At 39.7% G+C, this 23,196-nt stretch overlaps 2 protein-coding genes across 3 annotated transcripts in view; one reads left to right on the forward strand and one right to left on the reverse strand.

Moving 5' to 3' along the window:
* Positions 1 to 10,825, forward strand: LOC146482352 (D-glutamate cyclase, mitochondrial-like). The gene is made up of 4 exons (XM_085107252.1): positions 1 to 347; positions 5,515 to 6,222; positions 7,455 to 7,747; positions 9,838 to 10,825. The coding sequence occupies exons 1-4, from the start codon at positions 113 to 115 to the stop codon at positions 10,018 to 10,020; spliced, it is 1,419 nt and encodes a 472-aa protein (XP_084963378.1). The 5' UTR covers positions 1 to 112; the 3' UTR covers positions 10,021 to 10,825.
* LOC146482353 (peroxinectin A-like) overlaps positions 10,114 to 23,196 on the reverse strand; it is a 24,737-nt gene continuing 11,654 nt past the window's right edge. For both annotated transcript variants that reach the window (XM_085107250.1, XM_085107251.1), the window contains exons 2-14: positions 22,890 to 23,034; positions 21,651 to 21,879; positions 21,270 to 21,326; positions 20,267 to 20,368; positions 19,371 to 19,441; positions 18,188 to 18,347; positions 17,005 to 17,178; positions 16,035 to 16,216; positions 14,530 to 14,713; positions 13,499 to 13,637; positions 13,170 to 13,320; positions 12,860 to 12,932; positions 10,114 to 11,301 (exon numbers count right to left, since the gene is read on the reverse strand). In XM_085107250.1, the coding sequence (XP_084963376.1) occupies positions 10,945 to 11,301; positions 12,860 to 12,932; positions 13,170 to 13,320; positions 13,499 to 13,637; positions 14,530 to 14,713; positions 16,035 to 16,216; positions 17,005 to 17,178; positions 18,188 to 18,347; positions 19,371 to 19,441; positions 20,267 to 20,368; positions 21,270 to 21,326; positions 21,651 to 21,879; positions 22,890 to 23,014 (2,004 nt within the window). In that variant the 5' untranslated portion in view covers positions 23,015 to 23,034 and the 3' untranslated portion in view covers positions 10,114 to 10,944. The remainder of the gene's footprint in view (positions 11,302 to 12,859; positions 12,933 to 13,169; positions 13,321 to 13,498; positions 13,638 to 14,529; positions 14,714 to 16,034; positions 16,217 to 17,004; positions 17,179 to 18,187; positions 18,348 to 19,370; positions 19,442 to 20,266; positions 20,369 to 21,269; positions 21,327 to 21,650; positions 21,880 to 22,889; positions 23,035 to 23,196) is intronic.

The following is a 23,196-nucleotide window of genomic DNA, read 5'->3' on the forward strand; positions in this document are numbered from 1 at the left end:
GACCGGCCTGGGAACGAAGTTGTCAGTTTCGTGACATGTCACATCACCCACACGTGATTTCAGTGTGATTATGACTGTCACGCTACTGTTGTTTCCACTGTAAATGCAGTAAATGAGGCGGGTGGCTTTGAGTTCGTGTTCTACGCACTCTTTAAATGGTTTTCTTTTGTCCAAAGGATCGAATCTCTCATCTGAAACTTTTTTGCAGGCGATGCAAGCCAGTGTAGTTGTAGTTCCATCAACAATCAGTCAAGAATTCAAGAGATTCTGTCGTCATGTCCTTTACTTTACCAAAGTGAAACAGGTGATACAACTGCAGGAAGCCTTGCTGGAGAGTTGGACATCAGGTCAGTTGTGCATAGACGTACCATTATGATTGATTGTACCATTATATATATATACTTGTAACAAGTAATAATCAAAGATTAGGGAGACGTGCATTGGATGATCTCCATCCCAGGCCCTTGCTCCATTGCCAAGTTGGTGATGATGTCATCCGCCCCTGCAAAATCTGTGGGGGATGTCAGATATGTGTCCCAAGATCCATTCATTCATTTGTTGATCGACTGTCCCATGCAATCTCGACTCCAAATACAACTGGGAGTGTGTTCTTTCTGCATCAAACACAATAATTGAAGATTAGGGAGTGTGTTCGATGATCTGGATCCCAGGCTCTCTTTTCTTTGCCAAGTTGGTGATGATGTCACCCGCCCCTGCAAAATTTGCGATGGATGCCAGATATGCATCCCAAGATCATTCGTTGATTCAGCCCCATACAATCCCGACTCCAATCGGCCATATTTGGAGTGCATTCTTTCTACGTTGAATGCAATAAAATATTAATATGCCTAGGCCCGAAATGGACAAAACAAAATCCATAAACAGAGTCCAAAATAATAATAATAATAATAATAATAATAATAATAATAATAATAATAATAATAATGATAATAAGATAATAAGAACAACAACAACAATAATAATAATAATAATAATAATATAGTAGGTTTTTTACATTGATGGGTGAAGGATAGCTGATGTTGGGAAGGGGACAAAATGAAAGAAAAACAACAACAGACAACTTACGATCACAGCTTACTAAACAGCTAATCATTGAAGGTAACTGGCATCAGATGACTTCTTTATCTGAAATGTCAACCTTCTCCTCCCCCAAATCCATAGTGAGCACCCCCTGTTTAGGCTACTAGGAGGAGGAGATGGCTGACATATTTCAGACTAATGACTTCTAATGTTGTTGTGAGATTATGCAAAATAACACTTGTCAGGTAACTTGCTGCAAAACTCACACTAAAAATTCCTGGAGCAAAGTGCTTTTTCAGGAACTAGCTTACCATAGAGCAATTTGGTTATTAATAATTATTGCTCCATGCTCTTAAAGGTTGGTTTTTACCAGTGATGGAGTTGGAATCACAAGCAGAACCATAAACTCAACAGAATCAGGACCCCATTATCAAACATAGGCTCACACACAGTCACTTTTAGGGGACTCATATTGGGAAAGAAGTAATACAAATGCAGAAGTGGAAGAATAAACCATTGAAACAATGCTTATTGATGGGCATTGTGACTGGTTTACTCTCCCACTTCTGCTTGTGACTCCAGCAGTCTGTTTTTTTCTAAATCGTAAGTGGCTGATCTACACCTCGGATTACAACTTTGACTTCAACTCCAACGCTAATGAAAACCAGCCTTAAGTATACATCTGAGCAGTGACCAACTCTTTGTCATGCTTCTACTCTGAGACTTACATGTAAATACTTTTGCTCTTGGGCCATCGTAGAGCTTGATCAGAAATAGAATACAAACAGCAGTGATAAACATATAATAAACTTATGCATTTTATATAACTTGACATTTCATACATGTATGCTAAACTCAACATACATTTTCTTTTATAGATTCATTCTTAAGATTGTTTTTCTTAATCTTGGTTCCAGACCCCTTATCACTATTATAATATAGTTGTAGAAAAATTTAACGGTCACTTTTGAAAATGTACACTGTATGTTGACTAGCATACAAAATGTCAAGTTATATAAAATGTGCCAGTTTATTATGTTTATCACCACTGTTTGTATTCACTAAGAGGTTTGTTAGTCATTCACACAGCTTATAAAAAAGTTATTTCAGTATGGGGACTATCGATCAGAACAACTATCTTAACCAAGAATCATGGCTCAACTTCTTGACTGTTTAAGTATATATTTGATGTACCCCGCTAATGTTAGGAACCCTGTTGATATAACCACTGTGGACTACAAAGTGGTTGTATATTGAGGTGGGGCCGGCTAGGATAGTTGTATGTTTGAAGGTTTAGAAGGGTAGGGCTGGGAGGGTGCTTAACACTGAATTATACAAATGATGAAAGCAGGGATTGCATGGTTCATTTCTGACTAATAATTATCTATGGTACAGTACCTGAAAGATTCACTTCATATTAATTAGGAGCAAATAATGAAATGCCAATTTTTTGATTCACAGGAAAAGTGACATGCTTCTTCACAGTCTGATAAGTCAAGATTTTTTGCCTTAAAACACAGTCAAGTTGTCTTTTTCTGTTTTGTCGTTTTTGTTTGCCTACTACCCTCAACCTAGACTGATTCTCAGATGTCTGAGGTCGTTTGCGGCCCCCTAGAGGGAGAGAAGCGAGGGGGCCATAAACGACCTCAGATGTCTGAGAATCAGGCTACCCTCGACCTGCTACCATTATGTGCCACCTGTTAACCCCCACCTGATGCCTCTCAGTCACTCGCTACCTGCTCGCAACCTGCTACCCACTGCCAGCTACCTGCTACCTTCCACTTGTTACCTGCTACCTGCCACCCACTACCTGCAACCTGCCACCCGTTATCACTATATCTAGAATTTTTCTGATAAAATTACCCCAACTAAAATATGCCGATGGACCTGTTAGGGTTAACAGTTTTAAGCCGTTTAATGGTTTATTGTCTCTCTCCATTTTTTTCTGTCAAACTGGGCCGATTTTTAAACACAAAACGCTGTGCAATATAATACCCTACCCTTCCCCCCATCCCGAAAAAAGGTCCTGTAAAAAATCCTTTGAATGAATATGAGGCTTCAGAATTTCTTCTCTAATAAATTTATATTAGAGAGTTTAAGCACTTTTGTTATAACAACAATTACTATTGGATCTTTATGCTCGCAGTGAGGATCTGAAATGCTAGAATTTGATGTAGTGTTACCTCTCTACATGCAACCACAGCCAGCTGCATATACTCATTTATCTCATCTTTGAAATAAATGTCAATTTTCAAGGGCACATTGATCGACCACTGTTTGGGTGAAGGAACCTTCAAAAAAAAAAAAAAAACAAAGAACAGTTGTAATTTTTAGTGGAGATATGCCTAGCTGGTATGCTCCATAAAATTGAGAAGAATTTGAAGTTTTGCTTTCAAACCGAATAATGCTCCTTCATGTATAAAATCATAAGCTATGGATCCCTGAGGGGGAACGCCGGCACTCTTCAAGCTGAAGAGCTTGACTGTACGTATTAAAATTCTGTCTTAAATCTAGGCCCAATTTCAAACCCAAAGTTTGGCTATGTACAGTATCTGAGGCAATAAAAATTTAAAATTTCAAAATTGTCATTATTTTTATTTCATTATTTACCAAGAAACTTTTAAAAATGGTGTAAATGAACAACATGTTTACTCAAGGGACTAAAGGGCTGTTTACATGGAGGGAGGAAGATCCTAGCACTGGGAAGATCCTAGAAAGCGAAACAACTTTACGTTTGGTTTACATGCAGAAATTCGGTCGGGGTTGTTACCAAGTGGAGAATGAAAGGAAGACGAAATTGTTGGCCTTTGGCAGCTGAAGAAGAAGAAGTTTTGTTTGCTCTCTGAAGCTAATGACAATTTTGCAAATAGTACTTTTTAAATAAAAGAAATAAATTTACATTTAATTCTTTTGTTTAAACAGTACTATTTGCAAAATAGAGGGCTGAACGCCCGCCCGCCTTTAGGTTTGTTTTTCTTGTCCCTGGTATTGGGATCTTCCGAACGAAGGTACATGTAGTTTACATGGTGCATGGTCTCTCGGCTTGGAAGATCCAAGTGCTGGAAAGATCTAAGCGCTAGGGCTAAGAACAACTTTTTGCATGGAAACTGAATACAGAAAACTGATATATGGCGCTAGGATGATCCACCTTCTAGGATCTTTCCCCTGCTATGTAAACAGCCCCAAAGGCTGAGAGGATAACCGTCGTGTGTCGCATTTTAGGCCGATTTTTCGTTTTGTTCAAAAGCAGTGTCTGAAGTTTTGCACGTGGCTTTCAATTTAGTCAGAGAACATCGCTCTGCGTTTGTTCCATTGACTCATGCTCAGTTTTTGAGAAAAAATGACGCTGAAATATAGAGTCAGCGGAAGAAAAGCAAAAGAAAAAAGCGGAAAACAGACACTTTGGATTAAAAAAAAGAAAGAAACAAAGAACGAAAGTCCCAGAGCGAGGGTTCTTTGATTAAATTGTAGGCCACGTGCAAAAATTCAGCGAAACGAAAAATCACCAAAAAATCGACATTAAAGACGGTTATGCTGTCAGCCGTTCAATTTATTTTCTGCTTTTTTTCTAACACTTTGAAAAGGCAGGTCATACTTTTAGATCTAATAGTCAAGGTAGTATGTTTGTGCAACGAAACCATTATTTTACTGGTGTCGTTGGCCACGAATGGCTAAGATGGAAAATAATGGGTTGCGTCTTAAAAGAATAAACCATCGTTTTCAAGTCCTGCCGATGTGATATGCAAGTACAACTTAACATGTATTGAGAAATTCTGAATTCTCTAGAAATTTTCCTGCAGGTGGTATATGAGCATTTTTCTCACACGGAAGGGATCGTATTTAAAGTTGGACAATACTTTTGACAAAACACCATCAAGATTAAGATTGAGGGTTGCTGAATTCTCAAGAAATTTTCCTGCAGGTGGTATATGAGCATTTTTCTCACACGGAAGTGATCGTATTTAAAGTTGACAAAACACCATCAAGATAAGTGACACTAGAAAGGAATACATTGTTGAAAGCTTGCGCGCGTCTACCAGAGCAAAAGAGGATTGTCCAATACTCACAACTTGTTCGGGTCGTGAAAGTGCCTTTACGACTCGTACGGGTCGTGAAACAATTGTTCCACTGGCGCTCACTGACCTTCCCCTCGCATCAACTTCTCTGACACGAATCTGGCGAGTTTCTATCCACAGCCTATAGTTCTTTGTTTCTTTTCTTTGATTTTGTTGTTGTTGTTTTTTACTGGGTGAATTTTCATTTGGCTCGCCTTTTTGGTGCATCCTAGGAAGGTGACCTCATGTAATTCGCGAACAAATTAAAGAAATTTAAATAAAAATGCGTGCTAATCTCGAAGATCGTTGTCCTTTTGGTAAATACCACGAAGAATATGGCCATCACCTACCCGATCTACAACAACAATTTATTTGTATACGTATGTGAAAAAATACCCGCTTTTTTGTTTCTGGACAGGGTTACCACTCGCCTTTACTGACGATATGGAGAGGTTATTTGTGTGCGATACCACCATCGAGGAATTCATTCATGAACACCCGCCCCTTGATGTGGATAGCAATCCACGAGTATTGACAATAATGGAGGATCCCTTCGCCGCTTCAATACTTTCTGAAAATGCCGCAAAGAAAATAAGTTCCTTAGAGAAAGAAATCCAGGAAGACGTTGGAAAAAGGGGTATCGCTAAACTTCACATTCCTGACGAGCTGGTGAAAGCGGCGCTGGTATTATCGCACTCATCTTCAGTGGCAGTGCATTTCGGTTTTCCCTGTAACACAAATGAGAAATTCCCAGATGAAACCGATGGCCCTCCGGGTGCCATGGCAATTTGCAAAGCTCTTAATGCTCTGGGCAAAAAGGTCACATGTATTGCAAGTTCCTACCATGTGGAATTAGTGCGGAAACTTGTCCGTAAGTTCTTGGGCAACGAAGTTTCTGTTGTGGATTTCATCCCTGCCAAGACTCACGGTGGGCCAGACGGAGTTAGAAAAGCTGCTGAAGACTTTCTTTTTCATGATGGTGCGAATCAAGCGAGTCCTAAATTTGACGCCTTGGTTGCTATCGAGGCAACAGCCAGGACAGAACAAGGTGGTTACATGACGATGAAGGGCAGGAACTTATTTGATGTTTGTAAAGACAGTCCAGTTGATGAACTGTTTATTCAAGGTACGTGTAATTATACTGTCCAAAACAACTCATACTCTGCGGCAGAGATGCATGGTTTAAAACGTTAGAACTCGTGGTTATGAAAAGAAAAAAAAGAAAAAAACTTTTAAAATAAACTGTAAGTGTAGATGGTTTGAAGCCAGGAAGGCATTTCGTAAGTGGGTAAATATGATAATCCATGGCCAGTTGAGTGTAGTCCTGAGAAGGACTGTTTGAGGTGACATTGATTGACGTTTCGACAACCTGAGAGGAAGTCACCATCAGAGTCGAGAGTGTAATGTTATGTTAAAAACACGTCCGAGAACGTGCTTTTGAAGCTTGGAGTTCAGCACTTGTGTATCTGAGTTCTCGAAAAGCTTTCCATTTAGCCAAAATGTTTTGAAAATGCAAATCAAACGCTGAGATTAAACGAAACAAATGGACGACCGTTGTATGGAGATACTCCACCCCATTCCAAACCCGTTGGAACGGAAATGGGCCCTTTGCAGCCAACGGTCACATGGTACAAAATCCACCATCACCATGCTGGAGAGCAAGTTACTCACTGGGACATCCAAAACAAAGAAAGTTCAAGTTTGACTTGTTGAAGTCGCTTTGTTCAGCATGGCGGATTCAATACCACTTGACCTTTAGGTGTAAGGGGCCCATTACAGTTCTATTTCCTTTTATTGCTTCTTACGTCTTCACCTAAGTGTTTTTTTTATCTACCAATGAGATTGCAAGTTTACATGTAGAACTAAACCGAGGCTTTTTATCCAGATTGAAAGAAAGCCTTTCCATCTGAAACGGAAAATTTGCAAAGTTCCCACTGACAATTTTGGCCAAAAGGAAATCGCCCTCGGTTGTCTAGAGTACACTGGGAATTTTGGTGAATCGCTTTTCTGTTCGCCCTTTCTTTACTCTCCTGATGCGAACATAATGATGGAAGGTAATGACTGTCTCTAAGTAAATCATGGACCCCTCATTACGATTATCAACTCTTCTGATGCTTACAGGTGAACTCTGGGCCTGTGTTGGGGTGAGTGTAAAAGGGTAAAAGGTGTTCAAGGCGGGCACAAGGAGACTGTTGTTAATATCTTCCTTAAGCTTTACGTTATTGTGGTCATTTAAGGATTGGCGGGGCTTATGCCTGACTAGCTCACAGCTTATTTTTATCTTCATTCTTTAATTATCTTTTGACTCGAACCGCTTAATAACAACAGGTAAAATTCCTGCTTGCTTTTCATTTTCAGCTCATAAATCAAGGCAAATTACTACCATAGGGATTGGTGATGGCGGAAATGAGATAGGCATGGGAAAGGTCCGTCAACGCGTCATTGATCACATTGACAACGGATCAATAATCGCCAGTAGTGTTTCCACTGATCATTTGATCACGGCGGGCGTGTCAAACTGGGGTGGGTGCGCTTTGGCAGCAGCACTGTTTATCGTACATCAGTGTCCAGTCCACTCACGATATCTTGGCCGAGGAAAAGATCGGGAGAGAGTTGCTTCTTTTGAAGAAGTCCTGAATACGGTGGATAAGGTAATGCTATTTTATTTTCACATTTCAAGTATAAATTCTCCTTTAATTCAGATGAAACTGATTTGGTGGCTTAATGCACTGGGCCCGGTTGCATAAAGCATCTTAAAGGGAGGGGTTCACGGTTCTGCGCATATCCATGAATCAAAATACTTTTTCGCCTTCTCTCGTTATGACCCAAGCCTGTTTAATTTAATTCGTTGTTTATGAACCATTTGGGAGGGAATAGGTAACTGGGGTGGTACTTTTTGCATATGATTGCGTTATTTCGCATTCAAATAACTGTAAACACATCAACCGTGGAATAAATCCTTTGGGTCAACGCTAAATTCAATATCGGCAATATGAGTACAATCCACCAGCATTTTCTTTGAATTTTGGTCATCAGTCATTTTTCTTGGACTAATTATATGATGTGATTACTGATGTACATGTGAGTGGGATTTTTAAGGCCATAAAGTTGATGAGAAAGAGAAAAAGGCATTTAGATTCATGCACATGCGCTAAAATGTAAACCCCTCCCTTTAAACAAGAAATTCCGTTATAAAAGGGTAAGCTCCTCCTTCATGTCTCACCTTTCTGAGTGTGAAACGCAAGTTTGGATACCGTTAATTCGTGGCAAGCTGTTGACTCGAGCGTCCCTTGAAAAAAAGGTCACTCAAAATTTCATAATGTCACCACGGCAATATAAGAAGTTGATTTCTCATTCGAATAACAGGATTTATTCCAAAAACTAAGCTAATTTTATAAGTAAAAGTCGTAAAAAACGACGCATGTTGTTTGTCAGTTGTTCACGCTTTGAGGGTTGATTGACGACTGAAGGTTAGAATAGTCAAGCCAGGCCCCTTTTATACCGGAATTTCCTGTTTGAAGAGAAACGGGAGTTTTCTGCAATCGTTCCCTGCATCCCAAAGGATTTTACCACGCTATCTTTATGTCCCTTACCCTAGCACGGGCCTCTGGAGTAAGGGTATGTGTTCCTTATCCCCAGTAAACCATTTTCAGGCGAGGGAATCAATGTAGCGCTGGAGAAAATCCTTCGGAACGTTGAAAATGGTTGCAGAAAACTTCCACTTATCTTAAGATGTTTTAAACAACCACGCCCTGGAGTGATAATAGTTCAAATTTCTCTCCCAAGGTACCCGTACACGAGCATGCACAAACTAGAGACTATCCTGACTCACGTGATCGCGATGAACTCCCTCCTCAGGTTTAACTTCTGTTAGGTTAACTAGGAGACTATCCTGGGCGATGTTACGGTGTAGATTAATTCGTCCCTAAGGATTCAACCCCTTCTCCCATTTTCAACAAACTGTCTTGCCGTGTACACTTTCTCAAGAAACGTGTTGAAGGGTTGTAGTTGCTCAGCAATCACACATTTAACTGTAAGGTCAAAGTACCGGTCCAAACATTGTGTTAACTTCGTGTCCAACTCAATTGAATTTAGCTTTAAGTGTAGCTCGACAACAGATTCAAATGTCGACCTTAATGCAGTCGTGCTAGACCAAAATTACTACATTATAACAGTGCATACATTGCGTTAATGAATACATTATCATAATGTAAGCATTGGGTTCGGTAAGCACGACATTTGAATCAACGTTGCGCTTAGTTATTTAGCACGACGGAAGTGCGACGGAGCTTGTCGCACGACAGCGCGTCGTGCTACCGTTGAACTTACTTCATGCTAATTAGAAGGTGAACCGAGCTCGGCATGACGATAGTGAGACGTGTCAGCTGGCTCGATACTCCCTAAATTTCTCAGGATAATTCTGGACGCTGATGAAACAGAAGAACGTTAACTTGGCTTAAGTCGAACTCGACTGATTACTTGTGTAAAGCCGCGGTTAAACGATCTAACATTGTGTGAACAACATTTGTTGGTTCAGCGATGTTGGAACGTTTAGCAGCCCATGTTAGACGATGTTTGATCAAAGTTTTTGTTGTATGAACGCAAGAGTGTTGTTAAATGACGTTTAGCCGCGCATCCAACATTGTTATAAAACAAATGTTGTACAACAATGTTGGAATGTGTATCCGCGGCTTTAGACAAGACGATGCAAACATCCAAACGGCGCCTTCTCTATTTTCAGGAGGAAGAGATTCTCTTTTATCTCGGCGATATGGGTGTGCGTGACGGCATATCGCAGTGGAAGAAAATGTCTGTGGATGATCAACCTTTTGATCCAGTTCACAAGAACAAGCTACAAAAATTGCTATCCCTTGCAATAGGAGGGCAAAGTAGCATTTTCGACCCCAGAGCCGCTCGGCCTTGACTACGTCTTGCGCCAGTCATGCGCAGAAGGGAAGAGCTCTGGAGGCGACAATTGGCAAAATAGTTGATGCCAAGTAACTGCCTGCGCAAAGACTGATCTCTTTGACTTTTATTAAAACCCCCACACTGACTACCTTAGTTCTCAGCAAAAATCAGTTTTGCCTATGTCTTCACACTGATTAAGATAGATCGGCCTCTACAAAAACTCATAAGGATTTCTGGCCTATAGATATACGTTTAATAAAAAGCGAACACCTGGAAATAACTGACTGCCCCTGTGAGTGCATGTAACATGTTGAACACACTGCTAAACACGAGGAAACCGCAGAGTTATTATGGCCTTATCTGGGGAATGTGTTCAATCGTCTACATTTGGCCTTCAAATTAGAATTGTAAGAATTAAAGTTACATGGGATAAAACCATAGTTAACTGAGGGACTGGTTATGAAACCTCGCCATGTTCGAAGTTGATAACAATGGTGCTGCAATTTAGGTTGGAAGGGCCGCGACCGTGCACAATCCTTTGTTTTAACGTTCACACTACAGCTGAAAATTTCAACGGGAACGTTGCTATTGCCAGTTGCTCCAACACATTTCAAAATCTATTGCGGTTTGTGCACAAGGCCAAAAATGTTAACAAAAACATACAACAAAGAAAATTGTGTGGCTTCATAACCATTCTCCTATATTAACTTTGGATAAAACAGTGATAAACATTTCTGTACATATGACATCAGCTTGATTTTTGCCCCAAACGTGCGTTGGTGCGGTATTAGTTTCCTGTTTGTCTTTTATCCGTAAAGAAACACTACTAAATACGGCGTCGTTACTAAACGGTTTCAATAATACTGACATCTTCGCTACTAATATATTAAGCCAGCTAATCTTTTTGTGGCAATCTGCTTCTCGCACGATTATTTGGAATTCATGAGAGATCCCACACTTTTACGCCATCTAGAGGGTTTGGTTCCACTTGGATATTCACCGGTTGAACTTTCGTTTTCTTGTCGCGCGAACGGTACCAAAACCTTATCAACACAACTGCCAGTATTACCACGATCACAAAAAAGACCACACTGATCGTTATCAGCGCGTTTCTCACAGCAATACTGGTACTGGCCTCCGTCACTTCAGGACTTGGAGAAGGTTTCCGTACGCACTGGAAATCTTTGACGCTTTCGCAATACTTTGACGAGTAAAACACGTTGTCTGGCGCGCTCTTGAATTCAGTGTTGAGACGGATGATCGTGCCGAGTGTCAGGGAATGGACCTTGTCGATTTCCTGTCAGGGTAGACAAAAAGTGCGAGTGAGATTAGGTGTAAGTTGTATACGAATGATGCATGTTGTTGTTGCTCAACAAATGTTGGGGGAATGTTATGACTTGTAGAATGACTTCTGACGCCATGATAAGGCCTGCTCATTAATAACAGCAATTGCTGTAATCTTTTTAGTCAATAGAATCATTTTAGTTTTTAAATTTTAATTTTATCTTGTACATAAGCTATACAGGATCCCCCATATTCGTTGATTTTAATCACTTTCTTGTAAATATCTAACTTTAACTAGAACGATATTTTATTAGTGTCCCCAATTAGTCTACCTAGGCTAAATACATCGACACTTTAATAAAGGTTTTACTTACTTACTCATAAATGTTTTCTTGTGCATTTCTTTTGAATGTCGAGTGTTATTCAGTTTTCAATTTCATCGTCCGTCGATTGTTCAGCAATGGGTAGTCAAGAATTATAAAAATTTTTTTATTTATAATAATCCTTTGCATATTCATTCGCTGTTAGCGCTGACGCCCCTATATCGATGCTTTCTAGGGCGTTAGTTGCCTGAACACGATCTATGACTTTAAGATGATGGCTTGGCAATGAAGCTTGTTATGGCTAAATCGTGGAGAAACTGAATCGCCAGAACTAATGCTAATGTTGATATTTCAGAGATAACGCGTTTAGACCAAGGCTTCCAGATGACACAGAGCTCTTTCGTTGGATGCAGCTCTCAAGGCTGCTGGTGCGTTTCAGTTCCATCGGTAGTAGACTATCGATAAGCTGGCGGTCTAGTTGACTTTAATTTTATACCACAGAATAATGTAATTTATTTAAAACTGGATCATTGTATAATGAAATTCCAGGGATTTGATTGGCTTATAGCGGGCATAGTACATGAGCCATTATACCATGCCCGGGAAATAGTGACCATTAAAATGTCTTGTGGTTGTTGTTACAAAGCGAAATTAGCAAGATCTAGCATTATTTCCTGATTGTTTTTGATAAAATAATTTTTCCACTCACGCTGGTTGGATGTGAGATGATAGATAGCCAAATCTGCGCTACGCGCCTCCTTAGCTATCTATCATCTTATATCTGGCGCGCGCTTGTGGAATAATTGTTACTTATTAGCTTTATCTATGGATTGCCTCATAGTGATTTGCATGGAGTTTATATGAAATGTTGCAGGATAGCGCGGCATTTGATTCAACGAATTCAAGAACGAGATAAAAGCACTACATTTTAGAGAGGCTTTTTGTTCGTAACTTGTTCATTTTATATATATTTTAAAACTATGTCGATGTTTTTATTCTAGGTTTTAAGCCAAAGATTAGATTAGATTAGATTAGATTAGATTAGATTAGATTAGATTAGATTAGATCGAATTAGATTAGATTAGATTTTATTATCACTGGTCTAAATTTTTAATGTGATTTTCGTTTTCGTTGTAAAGCGCCATCAGCCATGGATATGGCGCTATATAAATATTATTATTATTATTATTATTATTATTATTATTATTATTATTATTATTATTATTATTATTATTATTATCTTGTTACCTCTTTGGAGAGAATACGCTCATACCAGAACCTGTCACCGTCCCTGATTCTCAGGAAGTTACGCATAAAAATTCTGCAAGAAAAAGAAAAACATTGCTCAGTAACCCATGGGATACAGAAATTTTTAAATCAGAATAATTTTCAGAAATCTTACAATATCGGATGAGACGTTATTCAGTCGTTTCCACACTGATCCCACCCCAAACAAAAATAAGTTGCCATATTTTAGCGAGAAAAATTTGATATCAACTCATAACTCATCCATTATATAATCCTAACACTTTCCTTGGCCTGCAATGTGAATACTCACGTTCTGAACGTCGGGCCCAGTTCACTGCCATCCTCGTGGTCCTCGGCCAACCCTCCTACCCATAAGTCAACGTTGTTAATGTCTTGATAGAGGTCTTTCATCTTTGACGCCGTATTAGTATCTTTGGTAATTTCTGAAAAACTGCTAAGAGCTTGAATAAAAAGATACAGAAGTTGTGTTTTTATTTAACATTTGCATCAAAAGGTAAAGAAACAAATAAACAAGTGTTGCAATCATTTCGAACACTGAGTGGAGAGTTCACTTGAAAGCCTTTCGAAAAAGAAATGTTTTTTGAAAACGTTTAAAAGGGAGTACTCGCAATCACCAACCTTCTAAACCAAGCCCCTTTCTGACAGAGTTGTAGTCTGGTAAACCATGGTCTCTTCCACGCTGAATGTTCTTGGACGCCAGGTCTGAGCCAAATGCCCGACCGGATGGAAATAGGACATTTCTCATGTCATCCACCATCTAAAAACCATAACAACACAAAATATAGTAGTATTTCAAGCAGCAGAATCCAACGAACCTTTGCTCTCAGGGGGGCAATTATATTTTATTGCAAAATCGTTTCGGTAAGTTGGTACGAGTATTGTTGACGATGACGATGGCAAAAATAATGATAGTGATGATAGTAATGATGATGATGATGATGATGATGATGATAATGATGATGATGATGATGATGATAATGATGATGATGATAGTGATGTTGGTGGTGGTAATAATGGCAGTGATGGGTAAAGAAGAAGAAGAAGAAGAAGAAGAAGAAGAAGAAGAAGAAGAAGACTCCTCCTCCTCCTCCTCCTCCTCCTCCTCCTCCTCCTCTCCGGCATAAATATGAAACTGGAAGGAAAATTCAACAAACACAGGAAAAAGTAGGTACTTAGTACAATTAACTAACTTGATTCGCTTTCCATTTCGTTTTGGCACCGGTACTTTTTTCCGTTGCTTTGTTTTATCCTTTAACTTTGTCATTAACTAATATTTTTGGGGGAGTTGCTGCTTCTGATTAACTTAATTAACTTTGTAAGTTAGATTGTATTATTGTAGCATTAGGTGTTTGGTGTTTTTATGAATTTGAAATAAAAGTTTTTGAGCAATTTGAAAAGTCCAGGCTAGGAATCAGTTAGAATAATGCAAACAGGAAGAGTAAGACGTCTCGTCTTAGCCACGCACTCGACGCATGCGTTGCTTGTAAAAAGTAATATGGCGGAGGTGGTTGTGGAGGTGATGATGATGATGATGATGATGATGATGATGGTGGTGGTGGTGGTGGTGGTGGTGATGATGATGATGATGATGATGATGATGATGATGATGAGGATAATGATGAATATTTTGAAGGCGGTCAGACACAAACCTTTAAATCCACTTCCTGAGCTGGTTGTTTCACAGCTCCTCTTAAGATAGGTTCTATTCCTCCCTCTCTTTTCACTCTTTCAGGCGAAAAGAAAGCGTCTCTCAGGGGGAGATGTCCATACGGAGACATAACACCATCTTCGTCATACCGCCATAAGTGAGTGTTGACCTGACTGTGACCAAATCTGCGATTGATCAAGAATATAGAAAGTTGAAGCTAACGCTTGAAACAAAACACGCGTTCAACCTGTTAAGGGCGTGTTTAGTACATGATTGTCTATTTCTACGCTCAAATGTTTGGTTTATCAACAAAGTTGGCCACCGTAAAGAGATTCGAGCGTTAGCCCTTCGTCAGGGCGAGTCGAGAACGTCAGCACTCGAATCTCTTTACGGTGGCCAACCTACCTGTAGTTATCAACTCTGTTGATGAACCAAACATTCGTTTCTATTCCCGACCGACACAGCACCACAGTTTCTTTAGAAACTAACCCCGTTGTTATTTCTACGTTCGTTTCATGGCAGTTTACGGTTGAAGCTTTTCTTGACGAGAATAGTACGGTATTAGTCCCTCATCGGTATTCCTTGACAAGAAACCTTATTTTCATTGTACTTCTCTCCACCACTGAGTTGAATGGTACCACGGCCAGTGAAATGTTTGGACAAAACTGACATTTCGATTCATTTTGTGCCACAGAAACGACTCGATGTGTCTCGAGGCTTAGTTGATGGTCCTCAGCGCAAAACGTCCGCGGGCTTAAAGGGACAGTGTCACCAAATTTAGTGTCACTTTGAGTGACCAAAAAACATATTTGAAACAGTGGAATCGTTAAAATAATGGTTCTGTTTTGTTAACAATATCTTTACTAGTACACAGAAACTAGTACTAATTTTGTTTGGCTGCGGATGGCTAGGATGGAAATGGATTGCAACCACTTCAGTTTTCAAGTTCTTCTTGTGTATGTATGTATGTATGTATGTATGTATGTATGTATGTATGTATGTATGTATGTATGTATGTATGTATGTATGTATGTATGTATGTATGTATGTATGTATGTATGTATGTATGTAAATCTTTATTTATACACGGAGAATCATCAGGTAAGCTTAAGTTAAAATCTAAAACGAATTACAACTGCTTTACAAGATTGCCGTGTGGGAATCCGATATGTCAGCTAACTTCTTGATATTTCGCTTAAAATGCTCAACGGATGAAACATTTTTAAGCTGTAAGAGTATTTTAGAAAAGGCGCTAAAAACTGATCATAGTTCTTCCTTGGAGAAATCCCTTAATATTTTCTTCCTGGTGTTCTAACAGCAATTTCATGTTAGCAGAAAGGTTTTTCGTCAAATATTTGAATGAGAACTTTTGACCAAGATACAGAAAAATCGCCGTGACAGTGCCACTTTAAAAGTAGAAGTCTTCCTATCCGTTAACATCTGCAGTTCATGACTTATACACATATGGGAGTAATGCCACTGACTAGTCTCTAAACTGCTAAATACCTGAAAGCTGCTGTTGACATTATGTTGCTCATCCCAACGTCCACGCTCTGATTATACCCCTTATAAGGTGGAATGTGCTTTGTACCCCCCAACAACGACGGCAAGTACTCACGGAACGTGATGGCCTGGATCTCAGCCGCTACCAGGCGACGCGCGGCCTGGAATATTTCCTCATCGGTAGCCTAACATAGAGAACAAACTGCTTCAGGATATAATAGAATCTCTGGTAAGCGAACGACATTGGGATCACAAAAGGCCAATCGAAGTGCAACAGAGACTCGCACTCAAAGTACATTGTTTGACTTTTGTACTGATTTCGGCTTTATTTCATCGAGGTCATAATAGTACAGTGTTGAAGCGTAAGTAGTGTGCACTTTGACCTAAAAGTATGAAACGTTCCCCACTTAACAAAGATATCAAAAGGGTTTTTTTTTCTGATCTGGAGCCATCTGAGAGTTGATCTCTGACGTCGCTTGATTATTGGTATTTTATGTTGGGTTTTTCGTCAGTGATTTAAAAGGCAGTTTTCTGTAACTCCAACGGATTCTCAACTAATTGCACCACTAGCTCATTCCTTTTCTCTCCCCCATTTACCTTCATATTCACGATACAGTAGGTGAAAATGTGAACTCGCACTTCGAGCCTGCTTAGCCACACAACCGAAGCTTAACCCGATTTCGGAAGCATGAAGCAACTAGAAGTATTGCTAATCTCCCCTGAATGGGATGATAGTCTATCGCACGGTTACCCCCAGCAGTATGTCGCCAGTACCCATTTATACACCTGGGTGAAGAGAGACAATGTGGAGCAAAGTTTCTTGTCTAAAGACACAACACAGCAATGAAGCGACCAACCTAACCTCGAACCAACGACCCTACGATCTTACGACCGTTGGATAGAAAGTCCACTAAACTACCTCTCTTCCACAAATTCACAAATTCCATGAAACTGGTTAATATAATTTCCGTACCAACGGATTTTTGCTTTTGTGTTCATCGCAGAGCCGGTTGTGTTCACGCACAAATAGAGTGTGAAGGCAGATCAAAGCCGGCTGTTCATTGGCTCTGCCGTCCCCTGCGGCCACCAGAAGTTTAGCATCACGGCCAACTGGATTCGCGTTTGATACTGCCATGTCCCTATTTTCCTGTTAACGAAACAAAATGAACAGTTATGTTTTGTAACAGATTTGGACTTTGAAGAAGATTGTTTTTGCATCTTGGACAATGGCATTGCCTCCACCCGCTTCCAGCTTAAAATCAAGGAGGCGTTACATATTCTTTTGGAAAAACCCCCACTTAACCGACAATTTTTTTCGTGCAAATCTTTATCTAGCTGTTTAGTTTTATTTGTGTACAGTGTACTCATTATAGATTTTCTGTTCCGTTCCTTTAATATCGTCACGCCGTAATCAACTTCATTTTTACTTTTCGAGAAACGTTATAATTAGTTTTATTAAAAACTGGATCATTGTTTAATGCAATTCTAGGGATTTGATTGGCTTAGCGGCCATGGTTTATGAGCCATTATACCATGCCCGAGAAATGGGGAACATTAAATTGTCTTCTAATTGTTCTTGCAAAGCGAAATGAGCAAAATCTTGCAATATTTCTTGATTGGGTTTAATAAAACAATTATTCCAATCGCGCTTGCTGGATATGAGATGATTGTAGCCAACTCGGCTGAGACGGTGAGATTCAAACCTTACTTTTCTTGTTTATCTAGCAATGTTAACTCTTGCTAGCTGAATATGTCTGTGTCAACTCAAATTTGAAAGCCAATAAAATTGTGTCGCTAATGTTCACGAGATAGGTGGTGTCTTCGATAACCCCCCCCCCCCTACCCCAGACAAGGTAGGTCCTCTTCGAACAAACTTGTTGTGACCAGTTCCCTAAGAGTTGTTGTTGTTGTTGTTTATGGTGGTGATGACGACGACGACGACGACGATGATTAGAATTATGACAGTGATCGTGATAATGCTAACGATAATTGTAGTGACAAAATACCAACGATGATGATGATGTTGTTGTTTTTGAAAATAACCATGATAGTGATGGTCACGATTATATGACGTTATGAAGGTGATGATGTTAACGATATCGATGTTGATGAAGATATTGCTTCTAATGATGGGCCTAACTGCGCTTTTCACTTACAGGTAAAAGACCGCCAAGGGCAACTGTCATCTTGCCATCTGTAAATGCTCTCAGCGCCTTGTTTCTTTCTTCTGATTCACCATACACAACTGAACCATCGATGTAAGACGTCAATTTGTTTACCTGTTGTCTCGGGGTGTTGGTGCTACGACCTGTGCACCTAACACAAAAGAGATGAGAAAATGTTACCACGATTACTGTAGTATTAGTAACGGGTTTGCTTATGAAGATAAAAACCGCGGCAACATTTTTTTATTCTCCGCCTGCAAAGTGAGGACTACTTACCTTTTTTGCTGCTTGAGGGCCGGGATTTCTGTTTTCAGTTCACGATGATTTTAAATTGTAGTTTTGACAGGCCTCAGTTGTAAATTAATTTTAAATATTTGAAAAATGGCCTGAAGTTCAGCAGGACCCGTTTAAACGGCGAAAAGTTGCCTTAACTACAAAGAAAACACCCCTACCCCTGTTCCACACGCCTATAAATTTAGATACTCCACACTGACCTGGGACGACCTGCAACTTTTGCAAAGTCCCATATTATTGGTGTGCAGGACAAAAGAACAAACTACAAAACATTGCTTCTTGACAAGTTGATATAAAAAATAACGGAGCTGCAGGTTATCAGAGTCCAGTGAAAATAGTGCTTAAAAACAAGTACAGGGTTACTGAACTGGCTACATGAATAGACCCTTCTCCAAAATGGCGGCAACAGATTTGAATGAGTTAAAATTGAACTGAATGAAAACTGATACCAGCACTGGAAATAGCACCTTTGCTTTAGTAACCTTGAAAAGTTACAGCGTATTAGGTGTTATATCAGCTTAGGAAATGTAAGATGAAATTTGACAAATTTAAAGACGTTTGTATGACTGGGGGTGTATGTCATACCCCAAGTCATACAAACGTCTGTAAATGTTTCATTTTTCAACTTACATTTTCTCAGCTGATATTACACCTGACATGCTGAAACTTTGCAGGCTTACTGAAGTAAAAGTGCTCTTTCTAGTGCTGGTATACGTTTTTAATTTTAACTTATTTGAATTTTCGGCCGCCATTTTGGAGAAGGGTCTATTAATGAAAGAAAACCACAGAAATGAGGCAGGATTACTGAACTTGGGTAACCGTTCCCACGTTTCGCTATATAAGGGAGGCTTTATTACATAAAATAAGGGGGGTTTCAAACCTGTTAAATATGGAGCGAACGAAAGGGAGAGAAATGTTGCCTTTACTTTCACCATCAAAGTGGATATCTCCCTGCAATGTATAAAAAATAACAAGCAAGCTACATTTTTAATAAGGAAAACAATGGGTTGGTTTACACTTGGTCAACACCAGTAAGCAAGTCGTCCTTGAAGTTTGCTCAGATATCAAGAGAAAAATCAACAAATTTTTGATTTGCTAAGGGAGCTTGAGACTTGAGGATTCGCTTTGTGAAATCCTGCATGATATTATAAATTAGTAGCCTGTTTTAAGTGTAACGGCATGCTATCCAGCTTGGATTAAAATGTTTTGTATAGTCCATCCATCACTTACAACGAAGCGCAAACTTCAGGCATGTTTGATAGGAAGGGCTCAAATAACACCTTCACTTAGACGCTTAAGTCCTATAGTTGTTCTATCTGTATTTTCAGGTAATTTCTTTACAGGTACAATTTACATTTTAATGTATGCAAGATTGCATTTCAAAAAGATCTTTGAAAATCAGTCTCTTGTATTTCCTCATAGAGCGGTTCTAAATTGAGTGTCGAAAGTAATTTCGCGTTTGCTTCGGTTTTGCATTACTACGCCTGCGATTGGTTAACAAAACTCGCGCCACTTTCTCGACCAATTGGAATCCAAACCAAAACCAATCGTGTTTTGGCCGCACGCGTTTTCCCGCGCTTTGCGCCAGTTACATGTATTTGCTTCAAATTCTGATTGGCTCGTTGTGTTGTTAACATCTGTTGCGATTTGCCAGAGTAATTACTTAATTTTGGTTTTGGTTTTACGACACTCAATTGAAAACCGCTCTAAACACTGCATATTTCTTCATTGTCAATACCAACTCGTGTGACACTTCACGTGTTCTCAAAAACTGACCTTTGGAACTTCAATGGGCAGCATTACATCACTCATAGACAAACTATCGTTGGCTTCTTTGTTGGACAGCGTACCTGAAAGATCTGTGTCATGCGCGAGGAACTGCGTAGGAAAAAACATGCTCGAAATACAGGGCGACCTTATCGGTATCATATTGTTATACGTTACTGTAAAAAAACAAATTTCAATCAAACAAAAAGTTACACTATTAATTAAACAGCAAAAGAAATGAAATGAAATAATACTAGAAAAAAACAAGATCGGGACTTATAAGTTGAAGCCAAAGCCGCTGAGCTCGACTGCAGAAAGACACCATGCTTATTTTGAAAAAGCACTACAACGCCTATTATCTATTTATCTATTTTGTTTATTTTACTTTTTGATGTAGTGATTATTCGTGTCTACGTAGGCGCTCATTCAAACCCCGGTAAAACAACGCCTGCGATAAAAGACTACTTCTCTTCATTAGAGAAACAATAACAACAACAACAAGAATAACGACGTTAACAAATTAATTATCATCGTCCCTTTACATATAGTGGTGTCTGGTTATTTTTCTTTGGTGTTCTTCAATTAAGAATGTTTTTAGAGCTCAAACACTTTGTAAAAACGCCTCTGAGCTGCTGAGGGAGAGTCACTTATTCGAGGGCAGCTTTTATTAATTTTGTACCACTGCTTTCATGTGCAGAGTTAATTGGAAGGTGGTGCTTAATCAGGGAAGGCGCTTTTTGAGTGAATACGGTAGCTCTTAATCATTTATTATCCCCTATAGGGCTTTTACAGTGGTGATAGGATTCCCTTCTCACCAGTGTGGTCTAGCATCGACTCCCAAACGCCGCTTCAAATGTGGGTTGCTTTTGGTATTAAGTGTCGCCCTTGTTCCGAAAGCTTTTTTCCCCGATTACTTCAGTTTCACCTAAACCTCCTCAAAAACCAACCTTTCCCGGTCAAAGTCCTATTAGATGTGGATGGCATCTCTGTAAATGAGCAAGAAATATCTTACCTGTCCAAATAAGGGATGAAAATCACTAAGGAACCGAGCACTTATCTTGTTTTCAATCTGCAATAAGACAAAAACAGTGCTTTAAATCCTTCGATCACACCGGCCACACAAAAACAACGGCTCTTCGGTCCACGACCGGGCAAGTGGTGAAAACGTTTTGTTTGACTCTCAAAAATTCATTAATACACTTTCTGAAAATGGAGAATGCGAGAAAACTTGATAATAGTACAATATTGTATGTTGCAAAAGTGTTAAAAGGTGTTTCTTTTATAATTTCGCAAGTAATCTTCTAAATTTCATGTAGTGTAAAGATCACAGTTACAAGTATGGATTGCAGCCTGTCCCGAGTTTTAAAAAAGGGTGTTATTCAGTAATGTCTACCTGCTGAACGAGCACGTTGCTGATTTCCCTAGGTGAGGGCCTGTTAGATCCAAATCCGAAAATAGTGTCAGCATATCTACAAGTTCCTCTTTGCCTTTGTTCAGAAGTGCAGGCGCCCGCGGGCAGAGCGATTCCGTCAGCGTACATCGGAGGTACATCACGTGCCACGTTCTCTTGCGCGGCACCCCAATGCACGTGGTCTTTATTGTTCGAGGTGCCATTCAGACGCCTATAAGAAAACACGAATTCGAGATCAAGGACAATGAATTTGTCTTAATGCTTGTATGTCAAGTGCTGACTGCGTATTGCACTTGCTCCAAGCCACTTGCTCCGCTAGATAACTGCGCGCGTCAAAAGCTTAAAATGGTAGCTAGTTCTGCAGAACTAGTGAGCTCGTTCATCATCGCACGCAACGCACGCAAAATATTCCGTGTTTGCGTCAGTTACATTCTGAAAATCTCCTTTGCATCGTGCGCCAGGCATGCCCATAAACAGCATCACGATTGCATTTATCTAGACATCCCGAAAAGACAAAATCTTTTCTTTTCCAACGGAAAAAATGAGTCTAATTGGGTATATTTATAATCTGATCATGAGTATTAGGCTTTTCTTGGGGGGAGAGGGAGGGGGAAAGAGAATACTAACATTTCCCTCGTTTGTTTCTACCTCTCCCCTCCGTCTTAAATCCCAGATATATGTGGCGTGATACCTCACAGAACCCACATCCTGTTCGTGGTTTGATCCCGTGCCTTAAGAGAGTGACGGTTCTTCCCCGCAAGCGAGTTGCCCATTTGAGTTTTAATTCCCCCGTTGTCAGTTATCCCGAGCGCCAGAAAAAAAAAGGTTTTTCCTGTTTCTGGATAACTATGGACTCTACGATTAAGCTTCCGTCACAACATCTCCCAATAAATTTGATAAATTGTGATGATGTGTGAATGATGTATTATTCAGTGAATGACATTGGCATACTCGGAAAATGGAAATCCGCGTGCTCCTATCAGGAGTAGAACCTAAGACCCTCAGATTACTAGTTCGGATGCTCCACCACTGAGCTACAGGAGACTCGTGGGAGCTAAGGCCATTAAAGTAAGTTCATGGGACAAACATCCTGCATACTGCTAATATGGGAATGCCAATGTGTGGCATATGCGCAATAGAATAAATGTGATGGAATATTTTAAGCCTGGTGAATAAATGAAAATGATGTACTATTCATTAATGATGTGTTTCTCAGTTTACCTGTCCTCTGTTACTGACGGCATAGATCCTGTCATTCTGCCGTCCTGACACTGGCTTGCAAAGCCATCAAAGAGTGAAGCCAGGAAGATGCACAAAGAAACGCCTGCTACCATCTTTAAAGCCATTTAGCCTCCTCTTGCTGATTCTGTAGTTTATGAAAAAACCTTACAATATTAATGAACTCATACGGCGAATGCCTTCTTTACAAGTTGTATTTCATACGTGTCGAATTCGAGTTACAGATACCGACCATTTATATCAGATAATCAATAATTAAGCAAAAATTATTCTAAAAAACAGTAAGATA

The sequence above is a fragment of the Pavona decussata genome, unplaced genomic scaffold (assembly GCF_977016875.1).
Source record: "Pavona decussata unplaced genomic scaffold, jaPavDecu1.1 SCAFFOLD_46, whole genome shotgun sequence".
Taxonomy (NCBI): domain Eukaryota; kingdom Metazoa; phylum Cnidaria; class Anthozoa; order Scleractinia; family Agariciidae; genus Pavona; species Pavona decussata.